The following is a 27,067-nucleotide window of genomic DNA, read 5'->3' on the forward strand; positions in this document are numbered from 1 at the left end:
TAAATGAAACTTCCAAACTTTGAATTTAAAAATTAGCATAATGAATAAAATACAAATTTTAAAGGTGCAAGTTTAACTTCGTTGCTTTTTTTGTTGTTCTCAATGGCAGACTTGCCATTACATTTATTTATTTATTTACTTACGGCCGTGCCACGCGGCATGCGGGATCTTAGTTCCCCGACCAGGAATGGAACCCGAGCCTCTGCAGTGGAAGCGCAGAGTCCTAACCATTGGACCACCAAAGAATTCCCTAACTTCTTTGCTTTTAAACGCAATCATTTTTGAATTTAATTTTAATTATTTTCAAATTAAACGAACAAACTGGGCAGCCCTCCTGGCTGTTCAGACCTTGCCCGAAAGCTTCGACTCACTTTCACTCGGTGCCAGTCCACGTGGACCGGGAACCTGCTCTCCTTCTGCAAGAGTTTCTGTAGGGACTCAGTCTTTAGGTGCACCGCCTTTGCCCCACCCTTCACAGTACTTCTAGGCATTTTGATTGGCTGTAGCTCTCCCTCGTGCTCTGGTCTGGTTTCTCTGATTGGCCGACGGCGTGCCATCGGGAGGATGCCAGTTTCCTGGGATACGGCGCCGGCGGGCGGAGGCCTAGGGCGGTTGGTGGCGTGCTCGGAGCGGGAACCTGGGCGCGGTGCGCACCAAGGCTCCTGGACGTAGTCCTGGGGCGCCATGGCCAGCGTCCACGAGAGCCTCTACTTCAACCCCATGATGACCAATGGGGTGGTGCACGCCAACGTGTTCGGTATCAAGGACTGGGTGACGCCGTATAAAATCGCGGTGCTGGTGCTGCTGAACGAGATGGGCCGCACTGGCGAGGGCGCCGTTAGCCTCATGGAGCGGCGGAGGCTCAACCAGCTGCTCCTGCCGCTGCTGCAGGTGAGGGGCTCCTGCTCATTCAGCAAACCCTTACTAAGCACCTGCTCTGTGCCGGACAGCTCCTTGGTTGGGGGCACGGGGGTTCATCGGACACTCTCTCTGCCGTGTAGGATCGCGAAAAATATAGTTAATACCACCAGCTAACACTTAGTGAGTACTTAACAGTGGACCAGTCACTTTACATTCATTTTTGGGGAGCAGGTTTATATCTGGCTCCAGCATTTATTAGCTGAGTGACTGGGAGAAGAGTTATTTTCTCAGATCCTCCGTCTTCTGTAGAATGAGGCTACATGTAGCCCTGATCTTTGGAGACACAGCTACAGGCTCTGTACCCCAGAAGACGGTAATAAGTGGTAACAATGACATAAAAGTAACAGCCAACATTGATTGAACACTTACTGTGTACTAAGCACGTTACATGTTTTATTTCATTTTGCAGACTGAGGTTGTAGCTCCACCACTTACCCGCTGTGCGACTTGGGCAAGTTCCATAACTTATTTGGGTCTTTGCTTTCTCTCTGTAAAATGAAAGCAATAATAGAAACTGTCATGTGATGGCCATATTAAGTTAGAAGATCCATGGGAACACTTTACAGTGTATGGCACAGGGTAAATGCTCAGTCAATTTTAGCTATTTTCATTTTAATCTCATAGGGATAGGGCATGCACTTTCCCTTATATCAGTTGTGGCTTTTCCATTTATTTGTGTGATTATATGAGTGATGTCTCTCTCCCCTACTAGACTGTAACCTACATGAGGGCATTACTTTGTCCTATTTTTGTTCACCCTTGTATCCCCAAAGCCTAGTACTGTATAGTTTATAAAGGGCTTTTATTAATCCATCACCTTTTTTGGGGCAGGGGGAGAAGGGGTACTGAGGACACAGGTTAAGTGGCTTGCCCAGTTAGTTAAATAAAAGTAGTGGGTTCCCCATAACTTGCAGCTCCCAGTCCTATCTATATTACTATTATAAGTGCATTTCCCCATTATTCAAATAAAAGTCATAATACTAAAAAATTTGATAGAGAAAAGAAACAAAACAATAATTCTGGTGTCTTAGCTCATGTGTTTTTCTGCCTTTGTTCTTGCTGTTTTTTGTGTCTTGGATTCTCCTTCTGTTTTTTTGCCTGGCTAACTATCGTGTAGTTTATTTTGTTTTGTTTTGTTTTGGCGGCGGGGGACGGGAGGCGGAGCTGCACTGCCTGGCTTGCAGGATCTCAGCTCCCTGACCAGGGATTGAAGCCGACCACAGCAGTGAACACCCGGAATCCTAACCACTAGGCCACCAGGGAACTCCCCCGACTGTAGTTTTAATCAATGTGTATATAGAATTCGTCTAGCAAAATTCCAGCCTTTACTTATTTGCTTATTGTTTGGCTTTAAAAATTAACTAATTTTTAACTGCTCAACTAATACATGAAGATTCATTGTAAAAACTTTAAATGATGCTAAAATTGATGGAGTGAAAGGTTATGGTTCTTCTGCAGGCCCTCTAATCCTGTTCCTTCTCAGAGATTATCACAGTTAATGTTCCTTCATTCAACTATTTATTTATTTATAAAATTTATTTATTAATTTATTTTTGGCTGCATTGGGTCTTCATTGCTGCCCATGGGCTTTCTCTGGTTGTGGCGAGCAGGGGCTACTCTTTGTTGCAGTGTGCGGGCTTCTCATTGCAGTGGCTTCTCTTGTTGCGGAGCATGGGCTCTAGGAGCACGGGCTTCAGTAGTTATGGCGTGCGGGCTCAGTAGTTGTGGCACATGGGCTTAGTTGCTCTGTGGCATGTGGTATCTTCCCGGACCAGGGCTCGAACCCGTGTCTCCCGCCTTGGCAGGCGGATTCTTAACCACTGCTCCACCAGGGAAGCCCCATTCAACTATTTATTGAGTAACAGTTCAGAATGGATCTTTCTAGACCTTTTGCTGTGTGTATCTGTATATGATTATAAGTATATATACATATATCCTTTTAATTTAATTTCCCCCTTTTTTTTTTTTTTTTACATGAATGCTACTTCTGTTCTACAGCTTATTCCTTTCACTTAACAAGTCTTGGAGATCTTTTCTTGTCAGCACATTTGAGTAGATCTACTTCATTCTTTTTAACGACTGCATTGTTTTCCACAGTAAGAAAAGAAACATAATTTAACTCATGCTTTTAATTAATATTAAAATTTGTAAATTAAAAATGAACTCTTTATTCATGGACTTATAGGTTCTTTTTAGTTTTTCTTCATTTCAAACAACGCACGTGGAACATACTTGCCTCAGAAGTGGGATTGCTGTGTTATCCACATCTAAAATTGACCTACTGAACTTACTGTTCCCCAAATATTCAGTGTTTAGTTTTAAACCTCAGCTAGGTTGTAACCTTCTTGATAGCTGAGGTTGCATACTCTCTGTCTCTAATGGTACCTTTTATGGACTTGGACATATAGTATGACTGCCTACCTTACAGTGTTTTGGGGAGGATCAAATGAGATTATGTTTATGGAAAATAGGACCCCTGTGTTTGTATAATGTTCTCCAGGTTACGAAACAATTTGAATTATTTTACTTAATCTTTGCCACAAACAAGGGAGGTTATTATTATCTCCATCTCACTGATGAAGGAAACTAGGGCTCAGGGAGGCTACAACTTTGCCATGATTGCAACGCTGAGAAGGAAGGAACCTCAGACTACAGATTCTACGCTTTTTTTGCATTTAAGTCATTCCTCCAACTAAAAGAGAATGCTATGCAAATATGAAGTATTACTTTAGCGTTTTATGCAGATAGGTTCTTTTCTCTTCCTGATTTGAGATTTCATATTTGGAATGATTGTAAAGCAGAGAGGTTGATAAATGAATTCATGTTTGAAGATGTTTATCAATCTCCAGCTCTTTAAAATTTTTCTGTAACCTTTCTATCTCTCCTTTACCCAGGGCCCAGATATTACGCTGTCTAAACTTTACAAGTTAATTGAAGAATCTTGTCCTCAGCTGGCAAATTCAGTACAGATCAGGTAAGCTTCATTTTCTTCTGTATATATGAAAAGATGTCAAAGTAGATAAAAATTAGAAGAGGGCACATGGTGATTAATTCCTTAAAAAAAAAACTTTATTATTCTAGGTTGTTTTCTTAAGTACATGTATTTAATTTTTTTTGAAAAATGGACAGCATTAAACATACTGCTTAAAAATTTATTATTCTGTACAGATCTACATTGCTCCTTTTAGCTGTTGCAGAGAATTTCATTTTTACTAGCTGATATGTAACTTTGAGAAGTTTTATAATCAAGAAAACATCAGCAATGATGCTTTTCAGAATATGGGAGTGACATTTTGGATTATCAAATTTGTTTTTTGTGTTCCACCATTTTATATGAATCTCTGAATTGTTTTTAAAATAGATTTAGGTGATTGTGGAATATGAAATGTGGGAAGATGTTCAAAGGGCCTTCCTAAAATACACACCTCATTTTTCTTGTTCAGAATCAAACTGATGGCTGAAGGCGAATTGAAGGATATGGAACAATTTTTTGATGACCTTTCAGATTCTTTTTCTGGAACTGAACCAGAGGTTCACAAAACGAGTGTAGTAGGTATGAAGTTCTTCTAAGGAGAGCAGAGAATATTTTCACTGAAGTGAACTGCTCTCTAAATCACATCTGTCGTTACTCTGCTGTATCTGAGCACACACAGTGGGGATGTTGGACATGTTATTGTTTGTATTCATCGCCTTGCCATTTTGACCTGTGTTTAAATAATTGTCTTGTGGAAAAGCATCTTCTGTTTTGTCTACTGTCGTCAGAGTATTAGCCTGGTCGTGGAGCCTTTTAGGGTTCCTCAGCTCTTTCTCACAGTCCTCTGCTCACTTGTCCACATTGTACAACTGAGTCAGGGCCACCAACTAAACTTTTATGAAGAGAGGTAAGTAAGAGTAGATTACTGATATAGTTTATAAGGCAAGGGTATATATGAAGTTTCTTGACGCTTTGCTGTTAGCAGTATAGTCATACTCCATCCATCTGGCATTTTTTTCCTGGTAGTTTTTATGTTATTTACCATCAGTTATTTATTGATCTTCCATGTGCCAGGCTCTGGACTTTAAGAGAGACTGGAAACTTCCTCTTATGGAGATTGCTTTCTTGTGGTTGTGGGCAGAGGAGCAGGCAGACAGTAGAAAGTAAACAAATAGGATCACTTCAGATGTTGTAACAGTCACGGAAGGATACATTGGCTGGATAAAGAGTGGAGTGCGGGTGGGAGGACTGAGCCTTTAATATAAAGAGAAAGTCAGCTTCGTCAAAGGTGGTGAAAGAAGATTCTATGCGGAGGGGAACAGCAACTGCAAGTGTCTTTTTTTTTCCATTATTTTGGAGGAAGAACTGCAACAAATAGTCATCAACTTTTTGTAGCCTGGATTTCAAGTTAATGCCTTCACCTCCTCTCTGTCTTGTTTCATAGGTTTATTTCTGCGTCACATGATCTTGGCCTACAGTAAACTTTCTTTCAGTCAAGTGTTTAAACTGTACACTGCCCTTCAGCAGTACTTCCAGAATGGTGAGAAAAAGACGGTGGAGGATGCTGATATGGAACTGGCCAGCAGAGAGGAGAGCGAAAGAAAAATGGAAAAAGAAGAACTTGATGTATCTATAAGGTAAGTTGGGTTTTTCTGGCGGGAATCCCTTTCCTGTGAAATAGCATCATTATGGGGCAGTAAATCCTCATTCATCCTCGTTCTGGATGAACTCATTCATCCAGAGTTCATGTGCTGGCTGTCATCTTTTTGTCCCTCCAGATCCAGGAAGTTCACCCTTACGGGCTGCATCAGTAAGCTCCTTGCCCTCTAACTTCTGATTGAGAGGCACTGGTGGGAAATCCAGAGGGTCAAGGAGAGTGAGGTCAAGGTGTTGATTCACTGGCTCCCTTCCTTCGGGGTCACGGTGGGCTGGCAGTAGGGTCACAGCCTCTGTCAGGTGGCCTGCTCTGCATACCTCAGGGGTCTAGTAACTGGGGAGGTTTCCCAGGCCCGGTGCAGAAGGTGCCCCACTATTACCAGCCCTGGGAGCTTTATTACCCGCTATGGCTTATCCATCCCCTGCCCCTATTTTTGTAACTGGCCCTTTATTAAACTCTTCTCAAATTACCCCATTTGAATATGCCATTTGTTTTCTGCTGGGACCCTGAGCGGTAGTGTTCATTATATCACAGTGAATTAACAATTGATTAATTTAGTGAAAATTTATTCAATGCCTCCTAAAGTTTAAGCCTGGGGATGTAGTGCCACTGCTCACCTAGTTGTTTAAGCTCAAAGCCTAGGCATGTCCCTGTGTCCTCCCCCTCCTTCACCCCTGCAGCCAGTCCTTCTTCCTCAGTATGTTTGGAATTAGTTCACTTCTGTCCATCGCCACTGCTTCCCCTGTGGTCTAAGCACCGAATCTCTTTCCTGGATGACTGCTCTAGCCTCCCGACTGCTTTCCTTGCCTCCACTCTTGTCTCCTTACTATCAGTTTTTCCTGTAGCATCCAAGAGAACCATTATGATGTAAATCACACCACGTGTTCTTATGCCCCAAACCCTCCTTGACTATACATGGAATTTAGACAAATCTGAGCTACTGTGGCCTCATTACTTGCATGATCTGGCCCCTGTCATCTTCCCTACCTCTTTCTCCTTACTTTCCATTCACTGTCAGAGTCTGTCTGCTCTGGCTTGCTTTCAGTTTCTTCAATACCAAGCCGAGGTCTGCCTCAGGGTGCCTCGCAGGCTCTCCCTGGCTTCTCACCTCGCTCGCTCCCTTTCGCAGTTCACTCCCTTTCACGGTTCAGAGCTCCCGTGTCCTCACACAGGCCTTCCCTGACCACATGTCTGAAGTAACCTTCATCCTAAATACTTCCAACTTCTTTATTTCTTCCATAGCTCTCCTCACTAAGTAACTTTTTACATTTATTTACTTAGACTCATTTGTATTTGTCTTTGCACCCCTTCAAGAGCTAAGACCCTTCTCTGTTGTATTTCACCTCATTTTCCTCAGTGCTTGGCTTGTAATGTCTGTGAATATGTGTTGGATGAATGAATGCAGAGAATCAACACATCATTCATCGCCCACACTGGTAACTGGCCCCATAAAACACTTTGTATTGACTTCCCTTCACTGTCTCACGTCCCCTCTTCCCAGCTGTTACCTGGGATCACCTCCCAAATAGACTACTTATATTTGGAGGGAAAAGCACATAAAGTGTGTGTGTGTGTGTGTGTGTGTGTGTGTGTGTGTGTTTTGTATTTCCTGATCTGAGGTCTATGTGTGTAGCCAGAGAATATTTCCCTGCAGTTCCTATGAGTGGCCTTTGTACAATTATGTGATTTGTTCAGCACACTCTGGGAGCAAGAAGATTGTAGTACCAGTAAGTACTTCCAAAAACTCAGAGTTGCTCAAAGAGGCTTCTCATCTAGTGGAAAGGCAGAACCTTGTAGGGTTGAGTCTGGCCCTGGAGTCAGACCCCTGGATTTGAATTCTGGCTCCTCCACTTATTCCCTTAAGACCTTGGGCAAGTCACCCTCTCTGTACCTCAGTTTTCTCATCCGCAAAATGGGGCTCATGTCACCTCCTCAGAAGGTTATTTTGAGAATTAAATGATAAATCTATATGAAGTGTTTACAACTGTGCCTTTAAATATTTGACAAATATTCACTATTCTTCTTCTCTAATTTCTCTTTTAATTCCCCTGAGGAAGGGTTCCAGGAAACAATGTAATCTTTGTCCTAGCTGCTTTATATGCTTAAAGTAGCAGAATGTCAGTTCTTCAGAAATGTTAAAATTCAAACTTTCCTTATTTAGGTTTGACTTTCTCCTAAATTAATCTGATTTAATTAGGTCTAACTGCATCGTTTTGTTTTTATTCTAATCTAAGAATTCATTTGTGTGTAATAATAGTGTGTATACTGTTAAGGTGTATGGTTTCAGAAAATAGTGTGCATTTAGTAAACTGAATTTCATCACTGAAATAGAAGAAATGTATTATTTAAATATTATTCTACTTAAGTATTATAATTCTTTGTCCAAAAAGAAATGATTTTGACTTGTTATAGGATTTTTAAAATTTCATAATGTATATTTACATACATTTCTTGATTCTTTTAAAAAGGAAAATTTCATTTTTTTCTTCTTGTGCTCTTTTCTAGTGTTTTATTGCATTATGAGAGGCTTCTCACTTTAGCCCTTTCATTTTCCTCCTTCCTTTCTTTCTGCCCTCCCTCCCTCCCTCCCTTCCTTTCTTAGTTATTGGAATGTTTTTAGGTCTTGCTTTCTTCAGGGAAATTATTTTTCTTGCCCTAGAAATTTGTATTAAAATTAGAAAGCCCAGAGTAACATTGACTAGCTTGCAAATCTCCCATCCTACAATAAAATAACCACTGTTTGAAAAAGGGGGACCCACCTGTTAATTTAGAAGGGAGGGAATATTCAGTGAACGAATGTTTATCAGGTATTTTTTAAAAATCCAATTACAGAAGAAAGTACAGACTGACACTTAGCTTCAGCTTTTCATTTACTCGTTGTTGCTACAGGGCAGCATTTGTTTCCTGCAACAAGAGAGGGGGGCTTACAGGGTCACACCTTGTGAGTTTGTAGCGGAGGCTACTAGTCTGCAAGCTGCTGGAGCTACATCTTCTCTGTGCTTCTAAAAAGACCTAACAAAAGTAGAAGTTCTCTGGCATTTCTTCACTTGCCAGTGATTTAATATAAATCTCCCAAATTCATTAATTTATTCAGCACATACTTATTCAGTGGTTCTGGTGTGCCAAGCACTATGCTAGCTGCTATGCTGTCAGCGCAGAGGAGAAAGTCCCCGTCCTCATGGAGTTAGGTGGGAGGGTCAGGTAATCGAGAGGTAACTAAATTAACAACTAATGTAATTTCAGAGAGTGTCAGTGCAGGAAAGGAATGACTGGGACACAGGGATACAGAAGAACTGTGGGGTGCTATCAGGGAAGGGCCCTTTAAGACTGGGAGCTAGGTGACGAAGGAGCCAGCCCTGAGAAGACTTGCCAGAGCACATGCAGACTCACAGCCCAAGACAGGACAAGCTGACATATTGGAGGGACAGACGGAGGACAGTGTGGCCTGAGCACACAAGTCGGGAGGAGGGGTTGGATGACCTCTCCGGTCACACACCTCGGAAGGGTTCAGGTCCTCACGGCCTCCTGGGTGTTGAGTAACTGTTCCCAATCTCAGTCCTTCCCCTCCCCCGCTTTTGTCTTGTCATCACCCTGCTCAGAAGTCTCCAGAGGTTCCCAAAGTCTCCCAGCCTGGTATTTGAGGCCTTCCGCAGTTGACCTTTCTGACCTTTAATTTCTGTTCCTCAACTTGGATCCTTTACCCCAGCCAGCCAGGTGTGCTTGTATCCCTCTGACAGGCCAGACATTTTCCCATTCTGCATCTTTTGGTTTCCTTTCCTGGAATGCCTTCTTCCTTCCTTGTCATTTCTTCACTCCTTGCCAACTTTCAGGGTCCTCACCACTTCAGCTGGAGTGATTTCTCCCTCTTCTAAGTGCAGAGATCATATTAATTCTTGGTATTTATTGTTTATTGCCATCTTTTCACATGCGCTGGTCTTAACCTTCACCAAGACTGTAAGCCCATTAAGACATTTTCTTGGGGGACCTAGACTTGTGTTTTATGCATTGCAAGTACATAAACACCCCAGTTTGTTGATTGTTTAATCCTATGTTATATTTTTAAAATTTCAGTTATAGTGGGTGATTTGAGCCCTTTAAAGGAGTTTCCAGAGTCCTTTTGAGAATCTGATGAATGCCATGTACTATCCCCACATTAAAAATGCATATTTTGCAGTTTTACAAGGTTCATGGGCTCCTAAAGCCCATCCGTGGACCCAGGTTAAATGCCTTTGATGTATAGCACTTGTAAGTTTAAAGTTCTGTCTCAACTGGTAATGGGATTCATAAACAAGGTATACTTGAGTCCTTTTCCTAAAGGAGTAACCCCCTTCCTAAAGTGGATACATTTGTGGCTTTTTTTTTTTTTTAATTTATTTATTTGGCTGTGTTGGGTCTTAGTTGTGGCCCTCAGGATCTTTGTTGCCACGTGCAGGACCTTTAGTTGTGGCATGCGAGGCTTTTAGTTGCGGCATGCGGGGTTTAGCTCCCTGACCAGGGATCGAACCTGGGCCCCCTGCGCTGGGAGCATGGAATCTTAGCCACTGGACCACCAGGGAAGTCCCCCTTTGTGGCTTTTTAAGAGTTACTTTCTCGGCATGTGTTTGAGGTCCTGAGGAGGCAAAGAAGGAATCAGTAAAAGGATGGTTTGGGCCATGGTATTTTTACTTGCTGTTTCCAAGCTTGTTCACGTCGGCCACTGTTGCCACCATGGAAGCCAGAGCCAAGCTTGATCTTCATTTATAGCAAATGTGTTTGCCTTAATTTGTAGCAATTTCGTTTTATGTGATTCTGGTTTTCTCTTTCTGTTTTATTAACCTTATTGTTCTTGTGTCCTGTGTTATAAGCTACCTCAAGTCTTTTTTGGGGGAAGGGTTTAAGTAAATAAAGCATTTGGTAACAGTGAGCATCATGGACCTTAGAGGAGGGTGGGACCGGGAGTGGTGTGTCCCATTTCTTTCAGATCCTTGTCTGTCTCTAGCCTTTTTGTGTACAGTCATATTTATTTCAAGCCTTGGGCTTACTTTCTTTGAAGGGTATGTTAAGAGAAAAGGGCTTCTTATTGCCCAGACATTTAGCTGTTTTCCATTTGAGAACTTGGCCTGTGAATTTTCTTTCCATTTCCCTCCAGGTCACTGTTGTTTCGCTGATCTTTGTTATGCTGGTCAGGGCTGGTCCTTGGCAGCTCCGATACCTGTAGAATCTGATATGCTTGCTGCTTTGTATCAGAAATGTAACCAAGAGAATATCAGAGCAGCTCTTCCCAAAGTGTTTTCTGTGGAACACCAGTGCTTCTTGAGAGATGTGAGGAAAGGATTCTTCATTCAAATGAGTTTGGTAAATGGTACATTAAACAAAAGTGAATAAAGTGTCTCTCTGTTGGATTTCTCTAATGTGTATCATGAATCTCCCAGGGAAGAGAGGGTGTACAGCTTTCCCCAAGTGATTTAACCTCAGCAGCATTTTGTTTTCTTTTGGAATACCTGTTTACATATTGTTTGCATGAAACAGTTTGAGAACTGCTGTATTAGACACAGAGTGCTTATAAAAATATTAGTGATGAGTAAATATTGATTTTTCTACTTATTGTAATCCTGTATAGAGAAGCCATTTATTCAGAGTCATGTGGCAAAAGGGTATTATTCATACTTTGCTCTCAAAAATAAGACTGTTTGTGCATGTATAGATTTCTCAAGTCTAGATTTATATCAGTATATTTCTTATTTGTTGGTTCTGTGTGATCTAAACTTCCAGGCAAATGGTTATTTCTTAGATAACACCTCTTTTTCTTGTTGTGGAATACAGCACCATCTTATATGTGTAGCGAGGAGTTAGAGACTTTTTATTCATTCATTTCTCAAACTCTGAGTGCCCATTGTGTGCCTGGGGGACTGGGTGTTCATATACAAATATAAGTAAGAACAGCCAGTGTGGCAGTGCTAGATGCAGTGATCCCTATCTCTGGGAGACAGTGGGAGCTCAAATGAGAGATGTCAGCAGAGATTCTCGGAGGATATGACACTTGAGGTATTCTTGAATGACGGATGGTACAACAGTGCAACAGTGGATGGAAAATGGGCCCTGCAGGTTGAGGAAGCAGGGGGACATCTTGGCATGATAGGAAATTGTAAGGAGTTCATCAGGGCTGGGGTGTGGGTGAGAAAGAGAAGGCAGAGGAGAGAGGTAGGAGCACTCAGGAAGCATTGCACCTGCCCTGCTAAGCAGTGCAGACTTTATTCTGGAAGGTGATGAGATACCACAGGAGCGCTTTAAATCAGGGACGATAGACTTGCATTTTAGAAAGATCATGCTGGAGGCTATCTACAGTTGAGGTCTACATCTGTCCATAATTATATCATGTGAACTTCGGCAGGTCATTCAACATCACTTTTTAAGCATGTCTTTTCTATTCCTGAGAAGAGAGAATTAATTTCTATTCCGGAGAAGAGAGAATTAATTTTAAAAGTTTTTAAACTTTTCTGATGAAGAATCTATTTGACTTTGTAAAGCATTATCATTTTCAGTATTGTGTAATTCATTATTATTTTTGTTTTGTTTTTTTCCAGAGAAGAGGAGGTATCTTGCAGTGGGCCTCTGTCCCAAAAACAAGCAGAATTTTTTCTTTCTCAACAGGTATGTTCTGTAATTGGTCATGAATTTTTTTTTAATCCTGTGACATTATATGTCATGACATATGTTTGTTATGTGAGTAGGTTTATTAGTGAAGCAGCATTATTCTTATTCTTGGTCATTTTTTCTTCACTAACAATGCAGTTGTAGCTATGTGTCCCTTCCTATTTTCTGTGTGATTTTATTTCTCTGTTAGGGTCATAATGCATGTTCATTTATTAATGAACTGTGACTAACACAGCCCAAAAATGTGATTTAGAAGACCTACTTCCCTTTTCCCCAACACTTTATCATGGACATTTTCAAACAGAAATACAAATTGAAAAGCATTATATAGTGAATACCCATATACCCATCGTCTAGATCCTGCAATTAATATTTTGCTCCATTTATCATATATCTACCCATATAGCCACCATTTCATCTTATTTTTTGATACATTTCAAGTTGCAAGCATCGGTACACTTTTACCCCAGACATTTCTTACTGGTGTTTTTGAGCCATACTTTTTCCTTTTTTTTGGTAATATAAGCTGGATGTTTTTCTCCCATGTTATTTTCAGCATAGAATTTTGATTTTTGCTCTACTTTTCTAGTTTTCCCTATTTTTGTTATTAATTTTCTTTCTGCAGAAAGATGTAATGTTTAGATCTAGATGCAGGTGATAGAATCACCCCTACAGATGAATATTAAACAGATTGAAAAACTCATCTAGACATTTGGTTAACTGTAGAGGAGAAAATAGACCTGGATCTTCACCTCATCTTTGCACCTCAGTACTTTACAGGTGGATTAAAGGCTTAACTATAAACATTTAAGGTTATAATTAGACCAGGAGGAACTACATATTAACTTTTTTTTGAATTTCATTTATTTTTTTATATAGCAGGTTCTTATTAGTCATCCATTTTATACACATAAGTGTATACATGTCAATCCCAATCTCCCAATTCATCACACCACCCCTCCCACTCCGCCGCTTTCCCCCCTTGGTGTCCATACGTTTGTTCTCTACATCTGTGTCTCAATTTCTGCCTTGCAAACTGGTTCATCTGTACCATTTTTCTAGGTTCCACATATATGTGTTAATATGCGATATTTGTTTTTCTCTTTCTGACTTACTTCACTCTGTATGACAGTCTCTAGAATAATCCATGTCTCTACAAATGACCCAGTTTCGTTCCGTTTTATGGCTGAGTAATATTCCATTGTATATATGTACCACATCTTCTTTATCCACTCGTCTGTCCATGGGCATTTAGGTTGCTTCCATGACCTGGCTATTGTAAATAGTGCTGCAATGAACATTGGGGTGCATGTGTCTTTTTGAATTATGGTTTTCTCTGGGTATATGCCCAGTAGTGGGATTGCTGGATCATATGGTAATTCTATTTTTAGTTTTTTAAAGAACCTCCATACTGTTCTCCATAGTGGCTGTATCAATTTACATTCCCACCAACAGTGCAAGAGGGTTCCCTTTTCTCCACACCCTCTGCAGCATTTGTTGTCTGTAGATTTTCTGATGATGCCCATTCTAACTGGTGTGAGGTGATACGTCATTGTAGTTTTGATTTGCATTTCTCTAATAATTAGTAATGTTGAGAAACTTTTCATGTGCTTCTTAGCCATCTATATGTCTTCTTTGGAGAAATGTCTATTTAGGTCTTCTGCCCATTTTTTGATTGGGTTGTTTGCTTTTTTAATGTTGAGCTGCATGAGCTGTTTATATATTTTGGAGATTAATCCTTTGTCTGTTGATTCGTTCGCAAATATTTTCTCCCATTCTGAGGGTTGTCTTTTTGTCTTGTTTGTAGTTTCCTTTGCTTTGCAAAAGCTTTTAAGTTTCATTAGGTCCATTTGTTTATTTTTGTTTTTATTTCCATCTAGGAGGTGGATCAAAAAGATCTTGCTGTGATTTATGTCAAAGAGTGTTCTTCCTATGTTTTCCTCTAAGAGTTTAATAGTGTCCAGTCTTACATTTAGGTCTCTAATCCATTTTGAGTTTATTTTTCTGTATGGCGTTAGGAAGTGTTCTAATTTCATTCTTGTACATGTAGCTGTCCAGTTTTCCCAGCACCACTTATTGAAGAGACTGTCTTTTCTGCATTGTATATCCTTGCCTCCTTTGTCTTAGATTAGTTGACCACAGGTGCGTGGGTTTATCTCTGGGCTTTCTATCCTGTTCCATTGATCTATATTTCTGTTTTTGTGCTAGTACCATATTTTCTTGATTACTGTAGCTTTGTACTATAGTCTGAAGTCAGGGAGTCTGATTCCTCCAGCTCTGTTTTTTTCCCTCAAGACTGCTTTGGCTATTCGGGGTCTTTTGTGTCTCCATACAAATTTTAAGATTATTTGTTCTAGTTCCGTAAAAAATGCCATTGGTAATTTGATAGGGATTGCATTGAATCTGTAGATTGCTTTGGGTAGTATAGTCATTTTCACAATATTGATTCTTCTAATCCAAGAACATGGTATATCTCTCCATCTGTTGGTATCGTCTTTAATTTCTTTCATCAGTGTCTTACAGTTTTCTGCATAGAGGTCTTTTGTCTCCCTAGGTAGGTTTATTCCTAGGTATTTTATTCTTTTTGTTGCAGTGGTAAATGGGAGTGTTTCCTTAATTTCTCTTTCAGATTTTTCATCATTAGTGTATAGGAATGCAAGAGATTTTTGTGCATTAATTTTGTATCCTGCAACTTTACCAAATTCATTGATTAGCTCTAGTAGTTTTATGGTGGCATCTTTAGGATTTTCTATGTATAGTATCATGTCATCTGCAAACAGTGACAGTTTTACTTCTTCTTTTCCAATTTGTATTCCTTTTTTTTCTTTTTCTTCTCTGATTGCCGTGGCTAGGACTTCCAAATCTATGTTGAATAATAGTGGTGAGAGTGGACATCCTTGTCTTGTTCCTGATCTTAGAGGAAATGCTTTCAGTTTTTCACAATTGAGAATGATGTTCTCTGTGGGTTTGTCATGTATGGCCTTTATTATGTTGAAGTAGGTTCTCTCTATGCCCACTTTCTGGAGAGTTTTTATCATAAATGGGTGTTGAATTTTGTCAAAAGTTTTTTCTGCATCTATTGAGATGATCATATGGTTTTTATTCTTCAGTTTGTTAATATGGTGTATCACATTGATTGATTTGTGTATATTGAAGAATCCTTGCAACTCTGGGATAAATCCCACTTGATCATGGTGTATGATCTTTTTAGTGTGTTGTTGGATTCTGTTTGCTAGTATTTTGTTGAGGATTTTTGCATCTATATTCATCAGTGATATTGGTCTGTAATTTTCTTTTTCTGTAGTACCTTTGTCTGGTTTTGGTATCAGGGTGATGGTGGCCTCATAGAATGTGTTTGGGAGTGTTCCTTCCTCCGCAGATTTTTGGAAGAGTTTGAGAAGGATGGGTGTTAGCTCTTCTCTAAATGTTTGGTAGAATTCACCTGTGAAGCCATCTGGTCCTGGACTTTTGTTTGTTGGAAGATTTTTAATTACAGTTTCAATTTCATTACTTGTGATTGGTCTGTTCATATTTTCTATTTCTTCCTGGTTCCATCTTGGAAGGTTATACTTTTTAAGAATTTGTCCATTTCTTCCAGGTTGTCCATTTTATTGGCATAGAGTTGCTTGTAGTAGTCTCTTAGGATGCTTTGTATTTCTGTGGTGTCTGTTGTAACTTCTCCTTTTTCATTTCTAATTTTATTGATTTGAGTCCTCTCCCTCTTTTTCTTGATGAGTCTGGCTAATGGTTTATCAATTTTGTTTATTTTCTCAAAGAACCAGCTTTTAGTTTTATTGATCTTTGCTATTGTTTTCTTTGTTTCTATTTCATTTATTTCTGCTCTGATCTTTATGATTTCTTTCCTTCTGCTAACTTCGGGTTTTGTTTCTTTCTCTAGTTCATTTAGGTGTAAGGTTAGGTTGCTTATTTGAGATTTTTCTTGTTTCTTGAGGTAAGCTTGTATTAATATAAACTTCCATCTTAGAACTGCTTTTGCTGCATCCCATAGGTTTTGGATTGTCGTGTCTTCATTATCATTTGTCTCTAGGTGTTTTTTGATTTCTTCAGTGATCTCTTGGTTATTTAGTAATGTATTGTTTAGCCTCCATGTGTTTGTGTGTTTTACGTTTTTTCCCTGTAATTCATTTCTAATCTCATAGCGTTGTGGTCAGAAAAGATGCTTGATATGATTTCAATTTTCTTAAGTTTACTGAGGCTTGATTTGTGACCCAAGATGTGATCTATCCTGGAGAATGTTCCGTGCGTACTTGAGAAGAAAGTGTAATCTGCTGTTTTTGGATGGAATGTCCTATAAATATCAATTAAATCTATCTGGTCTATTGTGTCATTTAAAGCTTGTGTTTCCTTATTAATTTTCTGTTTGGATGATCTGTCCGTTGGTATAAGTGAGGTGTTAAAATCCCCCACTATTATTGTGCTACTGTCGATTTCCTCTTTTATAGCTGTTAGCAGTTTCCTTATGTATTGAGGTGCTTTTATGTTGGGTGCATATATATTTATAATTGTTATATCTTCTTGGATTGATCCCTTGATCATTATGTAGTGTCTCCTTCCTTGTCTCTTGTAACATTCTTTATTTTAAAGTCTATTTTATCTGATATGAGGATTGCTACTCCAGCTTTCTTTTGATTTCCATTTGCATGGAATATCTTTTTCCATCCCCTCACTTTCAGTCTGTATGTGTCCCTAGGTCTGAAGTGGGTCTCTTGTAGACAGCATATATATGGGTCTTGTTTTTGTATCCATTCAGCAAGCCTGTGTCTTTTAGTTGGAGCATTTAATCCATTCACATTTAAGGCAGTTATTAATATGTATGTTCCTATTACCATTTTTTAAATTGTTTTGGGTTTGTTTTTGTAGGTCCTTTTCTTCTCTTGTGTTTCCCACTTAGAGAAGTTCCTTTAGCATTTGTTGTAGAGCTGGTTTGGTGGTGCTGAATTCTCTTAGCTTTTCCTTATCTGTAAAGCTTCTGATTTCTGCATCGAATCTGAATGAGATCCTTGCTGGGTAGAGTAATCTTGGTTGTAGGTTCTTCCCTTTCATCACTTTAAGTATGTCATGCTACTCCCTTCTGGCTTGTAGAGTTTCTGCTGAGAAATCAGCTGTTAACCTTATGGGAGTTCCCTTGTATGTTATTTGTTGTTTTTCCCTTGCTGCTTTCAATAATTTTTCTTTGTCTTTAATTTTTGCCAATTTGATTAATACGTGTCTTGGTGTGTTTCTCCTTGGGTTTATGCTGTATGGGACTTTCTGCACTTCCTGGACTTGGGTGGCTATTTCCTTTCCCATGTTAGGGAAATTTTCGACTATAATCTCTTCAAATATTTTCTTGGGTCCTTTCTCTCTCTCTTCTCCTTCTGGGACCCCTATAATGAGAATGTTGTTGTGTTTAATGTTGTCCCAGAGGTCCCTTAGGCTGTCTTCATTTCTTCTCATTTTTTCTTTCTTTATTCTGTTCCACAGCAGTGAATTCCACCATTCTGTCTTCCAGGTCACTTATCCGTTTTTCTGCCTCAGTTATTCTGCTATTGATTCCTTCTAGTGTATTTTTCATTTCAGTTATTGTGTTGTTCATCTCTGTTTGTTTGTTCTTTAATTCTTCTAGATCTTTGTTAAACATTTCCTGCATCTTCTCGATCTTTGCCTCCATTCCTTTTCCGAGGTCCTGGATCTTCTTCACTATCATTATTCTGAATTCTTTTTCTGGAAGGTTGCCTATCTCTACTTCAGTTAGTTGTTTTCCTGGGGTTTTATCTTGTTCCTTCATCTGGTACATAGCCCTCTGCCTTTTCATCCTGTCCATCCCTCTGTGAATGTTACATATTAACTTTTAACTGATCTGTGGGTGGGGAAGGACTTTCTAAACAGAAAAGCTGTGGAAGAAAACACGTAGGAGATCATTTGATTTTTCAGCATAAAAATGAAAAACATCTACATGTCAGTACATGTTCTAACAAAATTAAAACTCAAACAACAAAACGGGAAAAAAAGTTGCAATACGTATGACAAAGGGCTAATACTTTTGCTTAAAAAATTGTAGTTTCAAAGCCCATTTGATGATGAGACAAATTTATAATATATTACATGAAAAAAGCAGGTAATAAAATGATGTATTCTAACTTTGTTAAAAAAGTATGCATATATATATGTATAAACACATACACACACACACACACACACAGGAAAAAGACTGGAATGAGATACACTGACAAAAAAATAGTGTTATTTCTGGGTGGAAGGATTACAGATGATTTTTGTTTTCTTCTGTATGCTTTTCCATATTTTTGGAATCTTCTATAATGATATAATGAATTCAAATATGATTAGAAATTATTATTCATAAAGAAAAATTTGTCTAGCTAAAATTGAAGAGTCCATAACCCAGTTAAGTACTAATCATTAATTTAGAAGTCATTTTCTACATATTTTATATAATCATTGCTGGTACCATCCATATGAAACAGATAACCAGGAGTAGGGCAAGTGTGCATCTCCCTTTGCCAGGCTGGAGATACATACTTCCTGCCTTAAAGGCACTTACGGTCTGGGGGTGGGGTCAGCTGGTACTTTTAATATAATTTGATAAGTACTGCAGGAAGGGTTAGTGCAGGGCGCTTGTGGGAGCATGTCGGTACTTACAGGACTTTATCTAGTTTAGAAGGTGATAGAAGCAGGTGGCTGAAATCTAAACTGGGCCCTGAAGACTGAGCAGGAGTTTGCATGGAAGACTATGTGGATGGGTTGTTGGGAAGCTTAGAATTCCAGGAAGAGGAAACAGTGTTCTGCATGGTCAAGAGGAGAGTGTAGGTGCAGAAAAAAAAGTAACCAGATGATGCTATTTAGTATACATGTCCATATGTTTATTGGCCATTTCTTTCTACTGAGTTGTCATTTTTAAATTTCAGGCTTCTTTGTTAAAGAATGATGAGACTAAAGCCCTCACTCCAGCTTCCTTGCAGAAAGAGTTGAACAACTTGTTGAAATTTAATCCTGATTTTGCTGAAGCGGTGAGTCTTTTCCAGAATTTGTTGCTAAGTTGGAAAGCAGGGACAAGACTGTTCTTCCTATTGAGTAGTCGTGCAAATGAGGATTGGCTGAATGACACAAGTTCTTGGAAAGAAATCATGTTGTTGGCACGTAAAGGACTCAGCCTAGGTTGCAAAGCTTTCCCTCCCACCTCTACCCCTACTGGCCCGGGGGGATTTCTTTCTCTAGTTGCTGCGAGCGGGGGCTACTCTTTGTTGTGGTGCGTGGACTTCTCATTGTGGTGGCTTCTCTTGTTGCAGAGCACGGGCTCTAGATGCGTGGGCTTCATTAGTTGCGGCATGCAGGCTCAGTAGTTGTGGCTCGTGGGCTCTAGAGCGCAGGCTCAGTAGTTGTGGCGCATGGGCTTAGTTGCTCTGTGGCATGTGGGATCCTCCCGGGCCAGGGCTTGAACCCGTGTCCCCTGCATTGGGAGGCGGATTCTTAACCACTGCGCCACCAGGGAAGCTCTGAATTCAAGTTTTAAGATCTTTAGTTTTGTACTCACACTGTTCCTTAATGCCTGAGCTAGGTGATTCCCCCTCCATCCTCACGTATCACCCATGGATCCTAATATAACCAGTGGCATAGTGGATGAATATTTAGGATAAAACTCTGACACAAATTCTAATGGAATTCCCTTTTTTCATTTGGGTACACCTTCTGGGGGGAAAGTGTACCCAAACCAGCTAATGTACCTTAAGCCTATTTAATCCTGCCTGTGGAGAAAAGATTAAGCTAAACTGTGACCATCTTGTTAAAATGGTAGGGGATACACAGGTGTTTGCAGCCAGTGGACCTCTCTGAATTAATATTACACAAGAGGAAGCAGAGCATTTAAAATATGTTGATTGTTTCTTGTTTTAGCACTACCTCAGCTACTTAAACAACCTCCGGGTCCAAGATGTTTTCAGTTCAACACACAGCCTCCTTCATTATTTTGACCGCCTGATTCTTACTGGAGCCGAAAGCAAAAGTAATGGGGAAGAGGGCTATGGCCGGAGCTTGAGATACGCTGCTCTGAACCTGGCTGCCCTGCACTGCCGCTTTGGTCACTAGTAAGTTTGTAGACTTTTGTTCATGCGGAAATTGAAGAAATTATCTCTCAAATGTTAATTGAGATGTATTTTCTTTTTAATATGCTGTATTAAAAAAAAAAAAGAAGAAGGAAAAGGAGAAAAGAAAGAGCCTGTTCAACCTGGAATTGTCAATAACTTCTAAAGAAGGAAGGTTTTTGCAGTGAACAGAAGTTAATGAAAACCTTCTGCCTAAAGAGTCTGCCCCCTGGTGTCACTATTTAGCATTACCATCCAAGTACACGGCCTCTTTCTTTCTTTACTTCTAAGAATAACGGCCACTGAATTAAAAGGAAATTAGGTCATTAGGCCAGAGATTCCCAACAGGATTTTTCAGAGGTAATAATGGGGATGTAAAAGTTATTTTCAGTATTTCAAAAAGCCAAAAGGAAGTTGTATCTTTACTGCATAAAAGACTGCGTGGCTTACCGAACGTCACGTTTGTGCTTTTGGTTGGAATTCAGGCAGCTCAGTGTGTGACAGTGACTTATGCCATTGCTAAGATATGCCTGTGATTTTAATAAATGAAAATAGGAAATTGATCAGTTATTATTTAGTAAAGAGTTAAGATAAAAACTTTCAAAATATGGAGGCTATTTTGGAAATAATGAAATAATGTGAATAATGGTGAAAAGGTAGGAAATTACTAATTGAAAGAGTCTCTCTGCCTCCCCTGTGGCTTTTTCCCATTTAAGAAAAATATGGTTTCTGCCACAGGCATCTTTGAATAGAGACTAGAGTGTGTTAATGGAAGTATAGTGTTCCAAGTTCAAGAATTGAGACTTCTACCCCTTGCTCTATGGCCCAGGCAACAACCAGGAAATTCTATTAATTTCTGGTTGTCACATTTTAAAAGGGACATAGACAAGCTGGAGCTTGTGGGGGGGACAGTCTCACTGGAGGCATTCAAAGCCATGTCATATAAATAGTGTGGGAAGGATGTGAGAATGTTTAGCCTGGAAAAGAAATGATTTAGCCAAGCATGTGTTTGACATCTTCCTGTAGTGAAGGTCATGTGAAAAGGGCTTAGATTGATCGAGGGTGTGACTACTAGAGAAGATAGGGAGCTGGTAAGTGCAAGTTAAAGGGCAAAACATTTTTGCTCCTTATAAGGAGGAGGTTTCCTTGTATGGAACCCTCTGAGAAAGGTGTCAGCAGAGTGCTCATGTGTGCAGCAAGGGTGACATTAAGGCAATCCAAGTGTCAGATTGATACTTGAACCAAAAAATGTTTAAGGCTACTCTGAACTTCATGATTTTGTGAGATTCCATATTATCTTTTAAGAGTCAACTTTTTTTCTGCCCAGCTTTAATAACCTCTTTGATCAGGGTCTTTCATGTTTTATGTACTCATAATAAATAGCAGCACCATTTGTAATATTTGCCAGTAACCTATCTCTGTGTTACACACAACTTGCCCTGGGGTTTGGAAATTTGTATGCAGTCTGCTAGATACAAGTAATTAATCTGTTGATGAATTTCTCTATATTTACATATTATCAGTGGATAGGCAGCTAACTGTATGGAATTAATTACTAATTAATATCTGATTTACTCAACTCCAGGCTTCTTTATTTTTAGTCCTGGAGCTATGGGCTTGTATAAATCTTTCTCACTTAGCTAATAGGATTGTGGAGATTTCTTGAAAATCTTTGTAGTTGCTTATTGAGCATCTACTATGTACTAGGCACTGTTCTAGGTGCTGGGGATCAGGAGTGAAAAAAAGGAGGAAAAAAAATACCCCTGTTCTCATGGAGCTTACAGTGGGGGAGATAAATAATAAAGAGCACTAAACATAATTATAATGAATCAGGTAGTGATAGGTCAGGATAAGAGATCAGAGAGTGATGATGGGGAGTACTGTTGTTTTCATAAGTAGCACTCTTCTTCCAGATATACACACAAATCACTTATTTGTCAATTTGTCAATTTCTGTTTAAATAGTAAGGTAGCAACTCGGCCCTCCCTTACCTCTATTAACTTAATATTTGAATAGAGATTTAAAGGAATTGAGGGAGTGAGTAATCTGTGCATTATCTGAAGAAAGAGTGTCCTTATTAGCTAGAACAGCAAGTTCAAAGGCCCTGAGGCATGTTACTTGGCATGTTTGAGGAGGAGCAAGTAGTGTGGTTAGAGTGCTGTAGTAAGGGGGGATAGAGGAGGACGAGGTTGTAGAGGTGGCAGGGGTCAGAGAGTGTTGGGTCCTGTAGGCCCAAGTAAGGACTTTGGCTTTTACACTGAATGACATAGGAAGCTGTTGTTTAGAGGCTACAGATCTTTCTGCTCTGGCATTTTGCGAACGGTAGACAGCCAATGCATTTCAGACCTTACAACCAGTTTGCCTCTTGCTCTTTTACTGAAAATTTTTATCAGAGGCTTTTCTGATTAGCAGCAATGGAAAACCATAGGTTCTTTAAGGATTTGCCAGAAACTTTGAAGTTTCTGTGTTGGTAATCTACCTTTTCTTCCTACCTGAGAAAAATAATCTTTCTTTAGTCCTGTTTTAGCATACTATCTATACAGTTCTCCCAAAAGCCTTTTTTCTAAATGTAACATTATTTGTTTGGTCATCAGATGTTCAACAAAATTAAATAAACTGATATTTATTGAGGGCCTGTGTGTAAAGATATGCTTCCTGCTTTCAAATAGCTTATATTCTGGTGCCTCTCAGCGTTAAAAGGGATTTAAAAGAAATGTAAAATAGGTAAAAATGTATCTGGTTTCTTTATTCAAACAGGTAATTATTGAGGAAGAATTCAGCTGTTAATTGATTGTGTGAGGCTATTGCTCGTGTTGATAGAAAATTTGACATAAATTTTTCCCTATGTAAGTGCTACCCATAGAATTCCTCATTCTTTTTTGAGATCCTCAGTGATCCAGTATTTATAGAACTTCTGTGCCCTCTGCAGGTTGAAGAAATAAAACTAACACAGATTAAATAAATAGAGGGTGGTGCACAGTAGTATTTAATTAAGCACCGCAAGCAGGTAGCATTTCTGTGGGCTTTTTCAGAAGCGAAGGCCCAGTGGGGCCAGGAACAGTTGGCTGAGTTTCCAGAGAAGTTGCGAGGTTGGGGGACACGTCCCGGAGGGAGGGGAACCACATGAGCAGAAAGAAGACATCTCAGAAGGGAAAATCCTCAAAATACTTTTAAAAACTAGTATTGAAAAAATTATAAAAGTATCAGATCCCATAGTTAAAAAAAATTTTCAAATGATGCAGAAGCGAAGGCAGTGGAAAGTAAAATCTTACATCCTCTCCTTGTCCCTCCCCTCAGCAGTAGACAACTAAAAAAAAAATCTTAGGAGCTGGGATGAAGAAAAGCCATTCTTTCATGTCCGTTTTAGTAGAAGTCCACCTTAGAAGGGACGTGTTCTGTATCTCCACTGTTACTGTTTCTTACCGCTGGGGGAGGGGAGTGCCTCTGAGGGAATAAGCCCATGGTTTCAACTTCCAACCCAGAGGCCTGCACGCTGGTGAATTACTGTACAGATGACTTCCTGTTACTGTTGCTTGTACATGTTTGTGGTTGTTAATGAGTTATTAATGTTCAGTCTGTCATTAGTCAACAGGCAGAGCTTGCCCTGCAGGAGGCGATTAGGATTGCCCAGGAGTCCAACGATCACGTGTGTCTCCAGCATTGCTTGGTGAGGCCACCTTCCTGTCTTGGAAGTTCTGCCCTTGGGTTGAGTTGGCCTTCGAAAGGTCCCGTTTGAATTGGGAGGTCCTCAGCAGTGATGGGAAACTAGTTAGGTGGTCAGGGAAATTCAGGAAAGGCAACCCATGTTTATTAATGTTTCTTAATTCTTGATGTCCATTTTACTTTGGAGGCATTTCTTGTCTACAAGTTTTAATGCAGCTTGCCATGCAAAACTGCCGCATCAAGTGTTGGCATTAACAAAGGTGTTTGCAATACTGGTAACTGGATAAGACCTGGTCCTGTCAAAGCATCATCACCAAGCACAAGTAGAACACAGACTTCAGCAACCACCTGAGAATTTCACTTTCTCAGTTACAGGCCATATGGGGGCTTCATGCTTTTTTTCCTGGAACATTTGCCACTCACTGCTCTCAGAGGTGAAGAAGATAAATGGCTTGATTATTTCAGTCTGATGGTTTTAATGTGTTTGATGGGTTTCATTTAGGTTTATAATTTGTGAAAGTGTATTTTAGAGGATTTATCTTGTCTGTTGTTAATTTGTTCTTACAACCATGCTGATGCTTTCAACAGAACATTAGCCATTATTATTGTTATGATACATTTTGATGACTTCTCTTGCCAGAGCTGGCTTTATGTGCTGGGACAGAAGAGATCTGATAGCTATGTTCTTCTAGAACATTCTGTGAAGAAAGCTGTACATTTTGGGTTACCGGTAAGGCTCATCTTTCTGTGATATTGTTTAAACAAATGGTATGGTTTTATTCTTGGTAGTTTCATGTGACCTTAATTATTAAACCACTAAATTCTCTTGATGGGTTTCTCTCTGCTCCCTTTATCCTAATAACATCTGTGAAAGTTCCATTTATCAACTTGATGGGATCTTTGTTTAGTTTATTATCAACACTAACTTACACATATTTATTTAGAAAATTTTTAGGGAAGGCTTATTTTTAAACCAGGGATTGGCAAACTCTACAGCCCATGGGCCAGATCTGGCTCACTGCCTGCTTATGTATGGCCCTCAAGCTAAGAATGGGTTTTACATTTTTAAATAGTTGGGGAAAAAAAACAAAGAAGAATATGCGACATAGACCAACTGTGGCCTGCAAAACCTAAATTATTTACTATCTGGCCCTTTACAGAACAAGTTTGCTGATCCTTATTTGAAATAATAAACAAAGCCAGGAACCAGTAAACCTGACCAGCAGATTTGTCCTTTCTCATTTTGAGTAACAGGGAAGGACCTGAATTATATTCCTCGATGACAAATACTGAGGGGCATTGAAGGGGCATAGTCTCTACACATGAAATAGTAATGACTGTTAGAATCTAGATTACTATTGCTCAAAGAACCTTATTCTGTCTAAAATAAATTAAAAAATAAATGATAGACTTCTTAAGCACAATTTTTGTTACCGATTTAAGTGGACTTTTTTTGGTTGAGCTTTCATCCTTGAAAATTATACCAGAAGTTAATGAAAAGATAATTATGCTCATAATAGGCAGCCTTTCTTAATCTCCTACCACATAATGTGCCCAGCACTGTTTGATATATACTATTTAATTTTAATCCTTAAAATAATTCTTTATGATGGGTGTGATGCCCATTTTACAGATGGGCTTGTCTAAGAAGCTAAGTGACTGGCCCCAGGTCACGTGGTAAATGGCAGAGGCAGTGCTTAAGTCCAAATCCATTTAATTTCAAAGCCCTGGCTCTTCCCATTGTACTATTACCCTCTCTTCCATCCCCAGTTTTTCAGGAACATATCGCATACGGGTCAGGGTCAGGCTTACAGGTACTTTCTTTTTAAATAGTGCTATCATTGTGCATGTGCTGAAATGAAATATGCCAAATTTCTGAAGAGCAAAACAAAATTTTGTTACGTAATCTCTATCATGAGTCGTGCGTATGTCTGTCCCCTTAGTACCTCGCCTCTCTGGGAATACAGTCCCTAGTTCAGCAGAGAGCTTTTGCTGGGAAGACCGCAAACAAACTTATGGATGCACTAAAGGACTCCGACCTCCTGCACTGGAAACACAGCTTGTCAGAGCTCATCGACATCAGCATCGCACAGAAAACAGCCATTTGGAGACTCTACGGCCGCAGGTGGGTCTTCAAGGCTATGAGGGCACGAATCCTTTTATAGATGAGCAGAAGCCAGCAAACGGGTTCTGTGAAGGCCAAATGGATGGAGGTTGTTTGTACAGGGGATTAAAGAAAGCGCTTTAGAATTTTAAAACATTTTCTACTTTGCACAGACTTTGCAAAGATTTTTCCTATGTGCATTTTTATTTACTCCTCCCAACAGCTCTGGGAGGTAACTGGGGGGTGATCTCCATTCCAGGATGCATAGGACAAGGTTCACAAATCTGATCTGCCCCAGGTCACAAACGAATTAACAAGTGACAGAGCCCAGACTCAAGCCCAGGTCCTCTGACTCCAAGCACCATGCCCCTGCACTCTGAGATGGGAACCTCTCTTCCTGTTGGCCAGGAGGCATGGGCCACAGTCACTCAAGCCGAGCACCCCCTTAACCCAAAAGCTGCTATGTAAAGAAAGTTGCTTCCCTGTTACCCAGGATGTATTCTCTGGACTGTCTCCAGCTTTGTGTGTAATTCCCATTTAGCCTCCTGTAGCTCGGAAGTAAACTTCTGAACCAGATTTTTAATCCTGGAGCTACCTCACCTAGACAATATGCTGTTTCTAGGAATTCAGTCATGAAAGGAAGTGCCTATTTTATCAGTCTTATTTTTGTACTTGAAATAATTTTTGGCACGATGTGGTCTGAAACAGCTGCAGACACTAGCCACTGCTTCCACTGTCAGAGCAGCCGGTGCCAGGATCGCATCAGGTCTGAATTTACCCGTGAAAACTAATTAACATACTGTGACCACAGGCAAAATTAGAGGCAGTGGGGCGGTCTGGAGCTTGGAGCTCCCAATTGTGCCGTAACCACTACGTTTTCTTTGGGGCTGCACATCCAGGATGCTTTTCTGCTCTCCTCGTCCCGAGGACAGGAGAACTGGCTTTGGGAGGCAGCTGCTCCCCGGAAGCCAGAGCCTGCTTCCTCCTGTTTCCACCCAAGGTAACTGTAGGGTGTG

At 39.9% G+C, this 27,067-nt stretch overlaps 1 protein-coding gene across 4 annotated transcripts in view; it reads left to right on the plus strand.

The window, feature by feature from the left end:
• The first annotated feature begins 586 nt into the window (after nucleotides 1-586).
• Nucleotides 587-27,067, plus strand: part of ANAPC5 (anaphase promoting complex subunit 5) — a 38,438-nt gene continuing 11,957 nt past the window's right edge. For 2 of the 4 annotated variants that reach the window (XM_022597975.3, XM_089894465.1), the window contains exons 1-10: nucleotides 589-891; nucleotides 3,816-3,895; nucleotides 4,365-4,474; nucleotides 5,340-5,532; nucleotides 12,116-12,182; nucleotides 19,112-19,213; nucleotides 20,097-20,287; nucleotides 23,870-23,951; nucleotides 24,588-24,677; nucleotides 25,891-26,072. In XM_022597975.3, the coding sequence (XP_022453683.1) occupies nucleotides 685-891; nucleotides 3,816-3,895; nucleotides 4,365-4,474; nucleotides 5,340-5,532; nucleotides 12,116-12,182; nucleotides 19,112-19,213; nucleotides 20,097-20,287; nucleotides 23,870-23,951; nucleotides 24,588-24,677; nucleotides 25,891-26,072 (1,304 nt within the window). In that variant the 5' untranslated portion in view covers nucleotides 589-684. Of the gene's footprint in view, nucleotides 892-3,815; nucleotides 3,896-4,364; nucleotides 4,475-5,339; nucleotides 5,533-12,115; nucleotides 12,183-19,111; nucleotides 19,214-20,096; nucleotides 20,288-23,869; nucleotides 23,952-24,587; nucleotides 24,678-25,890; nucleotides 26,073-27,067 lie in introns of those variants that run through there. The other 2 variants (XM_022597976.2, XM_089894466.1) reach the window with 2 other exon arrangements.

The sequence above is a fragment of the Delphinapterus leucas genome, chromosome 14, assembly GCF_059928025.1.
Source record: "Delphinapterus leucas isolate spDelLeu-1000000601 "Yukka" chromosome 14, BTC_Dleu_Yukka2, whole genome shotgun sequence".
Taxonomy (NCBI): Eukaryota; Metazoa; Chordata; class Mammalia; order Artiodactyla; family Monodontidae; genus Delphinapterus; species Delphinapterus leucas.